The following is an 11014-nucleotide window of genomic DNA, read 5'->3' as shown; positions in this document are numbered from 1 at the left end:
ACACGCACACACACACACACACACACACACACACACACACTCATAGAGGAATTTTGTCCTTGAGTACCAATCCAAAAATTGTCTTTCAGATTTGGGAATTATTTTTTTTCCCTGCTTTCTTTGCTTGCCTATCGCTTGCGTCCTCCCTCGTCGTCTCCTCCCTCCCTCCCCCAGCTCAGGCTGAAACTCGGCTGCGGACACTCACTTCTTCCCCTCCAGGGATGGCTCTCAGTTCGCGAGCGCATGCCTTCTCAGTGGAGGCCTTGATGGGGAGGCCCAGCAAAAGAAAACCACGGGACCCAAGAGAGGAGGCGCAGCGTGAGTTTCTGGAGAAAGAGGGCGGAGAGGAAGAGGAGGAGAGAAGGAGCTCCGCTGCTTGGAAGAGCGAGCTGCCCGGTGAGTATCTACACGCAGCCCCGATGCCCCGAGCCATTGGCCTGCGCTGGCTAGATCCACAGTTCTCTGCCAGGCTCGCCACGCTGTGGGAGGGTGGCAAACTCTACACACAGATGCCCTGTCCAAGCCCAATAGGTCGTTGGGGGCCCTTGGGACAACTTGGCCACCTGACTGTAAGGAACATTTCTGAACTTTTGAAAGGCGCGCTGAGGAACGCGAGTTCCTTTTGGAGTGCAGGGTAGAGTCGCACAGGCTTGTGGAGGAGTGAGACTCAGATCCTCTACACAGCCGGGAGAGCCAAAAGGTGGCTATTCTTCGCTCTGAGAAGCGGGTGCGCTCCCAGCGTGCAGGGAGATCCAGCCTCCGAAACATCTGAAGGAGTATGAGGATGGATCAATCTAAAGAGTTGCATCTTTCTTTCAATGGGGCATAGCTATAACTTCTCCCCTTTCTGGATTAAAGGACCATAGAGGGTGTTGTAGGGAACTTGGGGATCCAACACCAGGATTTTTGGAGATGGGAGAAGGCTTGCTTGTGAGGAACAGAGAAGGATGTGTAGAGCTTCGAAACTCTCAAAATCGGAGCTATCTCTTTGTCCTGCAGAAAAGAGACCCAAGACAGAGTCCTCCGCAGCTGCTCTCTCCAGCTGTGGTGGCCGCACCAGCGATGGCAACAACTACGGAAATCTTAGAAAGGATGTTATTCAAGTGGAGCTTCAAGGGTCCGAGCTGTGGAAGCGATTCCACGACATCGGGACTGAGATGATCATCACCAAAGCCGGCAGGTTTGGCTCCACTCAAAGTTTTCCTGAGTAGCGTAAAGTAAAGTAGCGTAAAGTAACGAACGCACAGAAAGCCGTTAATGATTCCATCTCCTTAATGTGGAGACTTCCTTTTTGTGCTCTGCTAATTTCTCGAATTCCCCACTCGTCGCCAGACATTAGAAAACGACAGGCCCCTCAATTTACTGTGCTAGGTGTATCCTTCCCAGAATAGTAAATGGTCTATCTGTCCTTTACATTTGCACTCCCAACACTTCCTTCAGCTCTTGTTTATGTAGTATATGATAGAAGTGGCAAGCGCCCAGGCAAACAGGTGTCAGATGTTACCCCCATGTTTTAGGCTGGGACCACTCTTATCTGTTTAAAATAACATAGATAAGACTCCAGGACAATCCATTGAACAGTCCCCCTCAGATACTATCCTTGGCCCAAACTATTCTAAGATCTGCCTTTCCCACGCAGGCCTAATGCCACTTTGTAGTGCGGGACTACACCTTCATGACAGCAATTCTTTGTTGTTGTTTTGTTTTGTTGTAATCTTTCTCATTTCGATCTTTCCCAAATTTGCCTCACCAAACTTTCTGCTGAAAACTCAGGACAGAAATTTTCTCTTCTACTGTTTCTCCTAAATTTTTTCATATAGTCAAAGGTGGTATTGTGAGGTTACTCTGATCTATTCAGAAATCCTAGACTTCTTCAATAAAGCATGTGACCAATAATCTCTCCTCACATAGCAAATGCCATTTCCTGAATCTGTCATAGAACTGGAAGGGTGTTGTGAGTCTCAGGTTTTCCATGGTGTCAGTATTTGTTCAGGATTTCTTCCCTTTCAAAATATCTCAAAAATCTTTAGGATCAATATCTATTTTCATTCCCACAGGCGGATGTTCCCCTCTGTTCGTGTCAAGGTGAAAGGGTTGGAACCAGGAAAGCAGTACTGTGTGGCCTTGGATGTGGTACCAGTTGATTCCAAGCGCTATAGGTAACTAGGTCCATATAGGTTATCTCAATGCCTAGGCTGAGGACAGGGATTTGGATTTTTAGATCTACAAACTGACAGCACTATTTTTAAAACTGTAACTTTTGTGGAGGGAGGATTGCCTTTCCTTGGGCTTTGAGAGTTGAAAAACAAGCAGGCATGTCCTCCCCCTCCTCTTGGAAAGCCAGGTTAATTGGTGCTTTAAGATACTTTGGCCTCTCAGCTTACAGTTCTGGCCCATAGGTATGTAAAATGGGGAGGAGCTGGACTCTAGCTGGCTTACAGAAGTGGTTTGAAGGGTTTGGGAGTGAAAAATCCTCCTGGTGGGCCCAGGCTTCTGGGGACCAACTGGGCTACACTGATTTGGCAGAAAGCTCCAAAAACAATGCTATGATTTGTCCCAAACTAGTCAAGTGGTCCTAACTAGAACACAAGCCCATATTTTCCCCTTGTTTTGAATTTTACCTGAAACTATGAACAAGTGCCAGAAGTTAGGAGAGTCTTTTTACCCTCTGTCTTTGAGTCCTGGACTTAAGAATAGGCTTAAAAGAGACAAATTGTTCCAAAGTTTCATAGCAGCCCAAAAGTACTGTGCTCTGCTAATTTTAACTCAGGAATTCAGTCTATACTCAGCTGTGAACATTCCATCCAGCTTTAAGTGGGGTACCTGGGCCTCCAGCCTGCCTAACCCCTTGTTGGTTTTAACAGGAAGGAGAAAGCCCAGCCCTGAAAATGTACTGGAGCCATGGCCTGGCAACAGTGGAACATGTTGTTTTTGTGACTGACTACTAAGCACAACTGAGAGTTCAAGACTGGAAATGGTTGGGAAATCAACCCCAAGTCTACATTGAGCAGGGTTCCTGGATGGGGGTTCTGATGCTAAATCTGACTTATGAAAGAACTTGGAGGATGACTAGTGACAGTGGGCTGGACGGACTCTTCTCAGCCTCCCACTTCTTCCCTGATTCTTCTCAGCTGATGCACACACACACACACACACACACACACACACACACACACACACACACACATGTATTTCTGCATGGTAAAATGAGACCAATTTCTATTGTGGTTTCTGTGAGGAAATACAAACTAGACATGGAAATCCCATGACATTTTACCTATCCTGGCACTTCATTGCAATTTGATGACATGTACTTATTTACTGTTTGTTTTCTGCCCCCAACACTCTAAAAATCTAGTTGAATCCTGCTACTTGCCTTTGTGATCAATTGGCTGACCTTTGGCAAGGACTTTAAAACCAAAACACAACAACTTCTCAAGTTCCTGGCTTTGGCTAGCTGAGTTTAATGAATACTCTGAACCTTTTCAGGTATGTGTATCACAGTTCTCAGTGGATGGTAGCTGGGAATACAGACCATTCATGCATCCCTCCCAGATTCTACGTCCACCCAGACTCACCCTGCTCTGGAGAGACCTGGATGCGGCAGATCATCAGCTTTGATCGCGTGAAACTCACTAACAATGAGATGGATGACAAAGGCCATGTAAGTGAGCAAAATCCTTCTCCCAGAGGAGGGTGGTGGCAAGGCTCCAGCCCACAGGTCACCCTAGAAAGATCAAGGAAACTTCTCTCAGTCGCACATGTTGTGCTCTTTTAACTCTTAACTGTGCACTTGTAAGCAAAATAGGCAACAAATGGCTCCTGAAAACTTCCTTTGGCATCTGAGAATACTGGCATATGGGAATGATAACTGTAGGCAGTTTGAGCCTGAAAGAGATCACTTTGAGCCAAAATGCCTGGTTTGAGAGTGTGGGAGGGAAACTTCACAGGGCTGTCAGGCACCCTGGCTTTCCAAGCAACATTTGGGCTTTTGCTTTCCTGATAGTGCACGCAATTTTTAGATGCACACCTTTGAAGTAGAACAGTGAGAGGATACAAGTGGAGGACAGGAATGCAGATTGAAATTCTCATCCAGAGCCCATGGAGTTAGTTTATACTTGTTTCAAAGCTCAGGGAACCAATGGCAGGTGATCAAATCCTGATGACACTTGTACATCACACGGATATCTAGATTTGTAAGCAACAAAGGGCCTCCATTTGGAGTGCAATATGCTACCTGGTGTCACTGAGATGTCTTGCTCTGGAAGCTTTTTAGCGATGAAGGCCTCAGTTGGGGGCCAAATGGCACAACAAAGATCCCTGGATGTGGTTTCCTGATCCTCTCTGGTTTAGATTTGCTCCATTTTTTTGCGTGTTTATTAGCATACCATGTGGTTGTGAGATAGGGCAGGATTTTGGGCAGCATTTAACCATTTCTCCCTCAGATCATTCTACAGTCTATGCATAAGTACAAGCCTCGAGTGCATGTGATGGAGCAAGATAGCACAGTTGACTTTTCCAGGATTCAGTCCCTGCCTGCTGAAGGAGTTAAAATATTCTCCTTTAAAGAAACTGAATTCACTACAGTGACAGCTTACCAAAATCAGCAGGTAAAATGGGTTGAGCCCCAGGCTAGCGGGAGAAGCCCAAAGGGACCTGGGGGTAAAGGCTAAGGGCACTCATTAATTAAATTTTAATAATGGGGATAATCATAGTTTTATCACATTATCATCAAGTGAAATTTGACTATGTGATGGTTGTGTTACAAGGGAAAATATAGCAGAGGGGACCCGGGCATAAAGGAGAAAATTATTCTAAATTTGACTTACACATATGTGTATATTTATTTAAAGTGCCGCAATACAGGTTACAGCATTATATGGCTTTTGTAACCATAAGCAATGGTAACAATGTTGTACTGACTTAATTCTCACTCCTCTCTGTCCTTCCTTCTCTTTCTTCCACCTTCCCTCCCTTCCACCTCTGGATTCTCTCTCCTAATTTTCCTCCCTCTTTCCACCTTCCCTCCCTCCCCTCCTCTTCCTCTTTCTCCTTCTCCCTCTCCTTCACCTTTTTCCTCTCCTTTCTTTTTCTTTTGAACCATAGATTACCAAGCTGAAAATAGACAGGAATCCTTTTGCCAAAGGATTTAGAGATCCTGGAAGAAACAGGTGAGTAGTATAACAATCAAATCATGCCTAATATATATGTAGCCCATTTTGCAAATATTCAAAATAAGGAAACTTGTTCAGAGACTTAAATTCTCTAAGTTTTGTTACTAGTGAATGGTAGGAAATGAGTGCGATGTCTCCCAAACCTTGCTTTCTCCCACTGTCTCCTTTAACTACCTTTAAGGTATTTGTTATCCTAGAACCATAGTTTTTATTGAATTTTCTTTAGAATCTAGCTATAAACAAAAGCAATTTCAGATAATTATAATAAAATATAAAAAGTGTAGATGACCATTACTTTCAAGAACTGAATTCTGGGATTGAATAAAGCTAAATCTTTTTTAGGGGAGTATTGGATGGGCTTTTGGAGACATACCCGTGGAGGCCTTCCTTCAATCTGGATTTTAAAACCTTTGGTGCAGACACAAAAAGTAAGCAAATTATATCATAATTTAACATATAAATATAATAATAATAGTCAGAACTCTTGTAGCAAATAAAATGCAAGGAGATAAGTAAATGTCAGATAAAGTATGCTTGCAAGCAAGTGAATGAATGCATATTTTATTGTGCTGTTGAAGTAAAAGGCACAAAGGGAGGAGAACTGGCATAAAGGGAAAAATATTGCTGTAGTCATGGTGGATTTATTGATATGTTTCTTCTTGATTGACTCTAAACCCTTAGCTTCATATCTCATCTGGATTCTTGAATATCTGAGTTTATCAAATTTAAGATCTGTAGGGAGGGCTTGTGGTCAATTTGTGTCCTGATTTACAAAAAATGTTAGCTATATAAATGAATGTTTTATCTTTAATGAGAAAATTTCAGCATGTATTTAAAAGTCTTTGTAAAAATTGTACTGCCATCTAGCTCTAATCTTTCTTTGTGTGTGTGTGTGTGTGTGTGTGTGTGTATAAAAGTAAATGACAAAAATAATACTAGATGATCAAAATGAATTTATTTTTTGCAAGTAAATGTATATTTTACTCTTGTTTTCAAACTCTTAGAAAAGTCATTGAACATGTGATTCAAGGCAATAACAGTAGATTGTGGGGGTTATAACATGTAAGGTAGCATATTTGATGCATATGACATAGAAACTGGGAAAACAAAGTATAAGTATACTCCACTACTATAAAGTTCTTACATTACACATGAAGGAGTATAACAATACTTGAAGATAAACTCTAAGACAAAGATTAGTACTACGAATAGAAACAAACATTAAAAAGGTAGCTCATAGACCATACAAAAATAGAACATTGTCTATATCTGGCATGGATTGTATCATTTGCCTCATTGTTTCTCTTATATTTTCTAATATTTAAAATGTTTTAAACAAACTTAAAAACAGAAAGCAATAGTATTTTGATGTACTCACTTATTATATATTTAATTCCATTTAAACATATTTATTCAAACATCATTGTATAGGGTAAAAAGTATTTCACCAGAATGCCTTATCTAATTATTATGATGATTTAGTCATAGAGTGTACTATCTGAAGACAAATATTTGTACATTTGTGATGTAGAAAGTTAAGGACTATGTGATTGTATCTAACTATAACCCTATTAATCACTACTTCTCCATTCATAGTCCTGACTATATTGATTTGATCAACATTAACACTCATTTTTAATATTAATTTAAGTGATATCATCTAGGCAGCATGCTTTAAAAACTTCCAACACTATGTAATGTTCAAAAGAAATGAACACCACTCTAAAAAATAACTTTTAGGTGTTTTATTGAAAAGACATTTGCCACTATGCTGATGATAGATTAAGCTAAAATACACACATAAAAGACTATCAAACTTGAAGTCTAGTTGATAACCTATTGTTTGAATTTAAAAGTGTTCAAAACTGAGGTTTAGAATCTTGGCATTTTTGGACCTTATAATTATCCCTGATTTGGGGCTGGGAAGGTGGCTCAGTGGTAGAGAGCTTGCCTTGCATGCTTGAGGCCCTGGGTACGATTCCTCAGCACCACATAAGTAAAAAGAAAAAAGCTGGAAGTGGTGCTGTGGCTCAAGTGGTAGAGCACTAGCCTTGAGCTGAAGAGCTGAGGGACAGCGCCAAGGCCCAGAGTTCAGGCCCCATGAGTGGACCCCTAAAAAAAATTATCCCTGATTTTAAAGTTGCTAAGCTATGTGGATTCTTTCATTTCTATCTTGATATTTCTTAACTTGAAAATTTGTCTTCAGCTCTTGTTATAGTGATTCATACAAGTATCTCCATGAATGATTTTCTTATATGAAACCTAAAGCTAAATACAGTGGCTCATATCTGTAATCCAAGCTACTTGAGAATTAGGACAGGAAGGCAAAATGTTTGCAGTGAGAATGTGCAAAAAAACAGGAGAATCTGTCTTGATAAACAAGCTGAGCATGGTGGCATATGCATGTAATCTCAGCTACAGAAATATAGGTAGAAGATTGAAGTCTGAGTCTAGCCTAAACAAAAAGCAATAGATCCCATCTGAAAAAGAGTTAAAGCAAAAAGGGGTAGAAGTATGACCTAAATGATAAGATTGCCTAACAAGCATGAAGACCTGATTTCAAACACCAGAAGCATTAAAAAAATAGCTAGTGGTTGTAAACATGCTATATTCACTTACCAAAAGTTATTTTCATATGCATTTATCTTAGACTGATGCACTCTCTGAAATCCAAAATAATGAATTAATTGATTCAATTCATTGAACTATCTTAAAATTTAGGAAATGAAAACCTAGATTTGCTGGGTGCTAGTAGCTTATACCTGCCATCCTAGATACTCAGGAGACTGAGATCCGAGGATCATGGTTCAAAGCCAGCCCTGGGTAGGAACGTCCATGAGACTCTTATCTCCAATTAACCACCAGAAAACCAGAAGTGGATATGGCTCAAGTAGTAGAGGGCTAGCCTTGAGATGAAGAGCTTAAGGACAGTGCCCAGGCCCAAAGTTCATGATCCACAACTGACAAAAAAAAGAGAAAACCTAGATTTTATTCCTAAGAAGTTATTGAATGAGTTGTTCACTTGGACTTCTTTAAATTGTTGTACAAACATGATTCAAGACCCTAATACTGTCATGTTAAATGTTCAGTAAGTACATGCGTCTCAGTAGTAGTGCTAAAAATAATAGTAGAGATACTGTATTCACTGTCTGTGGAATGAATAAGACCTTTCTCAAGGAAAACAACTAAACTTACAAAGAAAGCTAATCTAAGAATGAAGCAGAGATGTTGATGGATATGAGTTTTGATTCAACAGGAAACATCAAGTTCTTTATTCATTGGCTGCATTCTCATTCACAGGTGGAAGTAGTGGCTCATCTCCAGTGAACTCTAGTGGAGGGGCTCCCTCTCCTTTAAACTCCATGCTTTCTCCACCATGCTCTCCACCTACATTTCACTTGCCTACAAGCTCCCTTGGAATGACCTGTCCAGAAGCCTATCTGTACAACCTGCCATTTTGCTACAAGATTTGTCCAACTAACTTCTGGCAACAACCACCTTTGGTGTTACCTCCTCCTGAATGTGTAGCAAGCAACAACAGTGCTCAGTCTTTAGCCCCACTCATGATGGAAGTGCCTATGCTATCTTCTCTGGGACTTGCCAATTCAAAAAATCATTCATCAGAAAACTTCAACGGGCAGTATCTACAAGCACCCCATTCTGCAAATCAAATATTATATGGATTACAGGCACCTGGAAACATTTTCCAATCAAACCCCGTTGCCCCAGAAACCATTAGTTGCTCTTTGGGTCCATCCTATGGCTATTATAAGTACAACTTCTCTATGCCATCTAGGCTGATGAATTCTGCCAACCAGCTCAAAGCAAATGGCAACAGTCAAGTTTCTTTTAGAGAAGGCAAATGTAATCATGCTCATTGGTATCCAGCAATCAATAATTGTCTTTAATGCAACAATTCTGTTTTAAACACAATTGCATGTAAGCACCTGTTTTCTTGGTATTTAACCAAAGAGAGGTCAACAGCTATTGGGCTTATAAAAATCCTCATTATCAGACAGCATCACTTCTATGCTTTTAAAGTGCCTTATTAAATGTTCACAAGAACTTGGGTATAAGTCAAACATGGCCTACGAAAATATGTGACTATAGTGGATTGGGCCTCAAAATAAGTATTTAATAAATATTTGATAAAATAGCACATCAGTGAAAATTGATGTCAGGTGACTGGCTTCTATATCACTTGCCTCTTACATATTGAAAGTGAGTTAAAGAAGATAGATGTCATTCCTATAAAAGCAGGAACTGACTATGAAGATTGGTTTCTTTGTAAATATATATTAGCAATTATAGAAAAAATGTTTAGTCTACACTTTTATACTTTGCTATGGAATAAATACTAATTTCAATTTTAAGGTGAATATATGGACACAAACTTTCAAATCTTACTTTTATTATTTTTCCAGTATCAGCCTTCAACTTAGAGCCTTGTGCTCTTGTTGGCTTTCTTGCTCATAGCTGGCTGGCACTCTATCATTTGAGCTATGCCTCTAGTCTGGTTTTTTGCTAGTTAATTGGAGATGGAATCTTGAGGACTTTCTGCCAGGACTACCTTCAAACTGTGATCCTCCAGGCCTCAGCCTCATGAGTAGCTAGGAATACAACTGTGAGCTAGAGGCACTTGGCACAAGTATACTTTTTATAAATATTTGTAATCTAATGAGTATTTAATACTAAATAAACAGAAAGATCAAATGAAAAGGAAAGCATCCTAAATAGAATTTAATATTTTCACTTTATATTTGGATAGTTATTAGATGGAACTTAACTTATTCTTTAATGAACCTGATATTTTTATGTATCATTTAAAAAAAGCAAATACTTTTTTAATTTTCTTTATTTTTATGTTTTGTTTATGTGGCTCCAAGGAATTGAACCTAGGGGCCTCATGCATGCTAGGTAAGCACTCTACCACTAAGCCACATTTCCAGCTCCAAGACAAGTAATTTTAATTGTTTAGAAAGACTAAGAAATTATTTGGAGGCAGAGAACATATTTGAGTTTGTAAGAATGAAAATAGCATTATATTTGTAGAATTTAATCCCAGACTTGTATGCTAGTAATGGTAAATTAGACTAAAGTAGAAAAAAAGACTATTTTAGTTGACAAAGTTAAACTGTTTTCTTTCACTATATCCTAGATTTGTGTAAAGAATTACAAATTATAACCCATATTCTAGGGCTTGAACTCAGGACCTGGATGCTGTCCCTGAGCTTTTTTGATAAAGGCTAACTCTACCACTTGACCACAGATCCACTTCTAGCTTTTGGTGGTTAATTGGAGATAAGAGTCTCCAACTGGAGACTTTGCTGCCCAGGGTGACTTTGGTATTTAGCTAAAGAGAGGTAAACAGCTATTGAGATTCTCAGATCTCAGCCTCTTGAGTAGCTGGGATTATATATGTGAACCACTGGCATCTATTTCTCAACCTGTATATATTTAAGATCAATCAGCTGTTAATTCTTCTTTTGAGTAATTCTGGCCATTTTATTTAGCCAGAATATTTCATATAATGATGGCATGACTTGATTTTGAACCTCTAACAAATCTGCTAAGCTGCTTCTGAAGAGTATTTCATAATTTATGTTGTTCAAAATGGCTATTTCATCTTAAATATGCCTTATAAATGTGATTTTCAATATATGAGTTAATATTATATACCCTTGCACATGATTGCACTCAGACCAAATGTTCTAATGAATACAAAAACTATTTGGGAATTAAATTTATAAGATACCTGTTGCAAGGTCCTTGATGTACAAAAATCTGTATTATGCAACTCTATTAAGCCAGGAATTGAAACAACAAGCATTTATTTTTAT

General features: G+C 39.6%; 1 protein-coding gene across 1 annotated transcript; it reads left to right on the top strand.

Moving 5' to 3' along the window:
* The first annotated feature begins 221 nt into the window (after positions 1 to 221).
* Positions 222 to 9082, top strand: Tbx22 (T-box 22). Its single transcript, XM_013028898.1, has 8 exons — positions 222 to 396; positions 1000 to 1180; positions 2058 to 2159; positions 3490 to 3664; positions 4446 to 4610; positions 5107 to 5171; positions 5517 to 5602; positions 8475 to 9082. Exons 1-8 carry the CDS (start codon positions 222 to 224, stop codon positions 9080 to 9082), a joined length of 1557 nt encoding a protein of 518 aa, XP_012884352.1.
* Positions 9083 to 11014: the final 1932 nt, after the last annotated feature.

The sequence above is a fragment of the Dipodomys ordii genome, unplaced genomic scaffold (assembly GCF_000151885.1).
Source record: "Dipodomys ordii isolate 6190 unplaced genomic scaffold, Dord_2.0 Scaffold116, whole genome shotgun sequence".
Lineage (NCBI taxonomy): Eukaryota > Metazoa > Chordata > Mammalia > Rodentia > Heteromyidae > Dipodomys > Dipodomys ordii.
The sequence above is the reverse complement of the archived record's forward strand: the minus strand, read 5'-3'. Positions and strand labels throughout refer to the sequence as shown.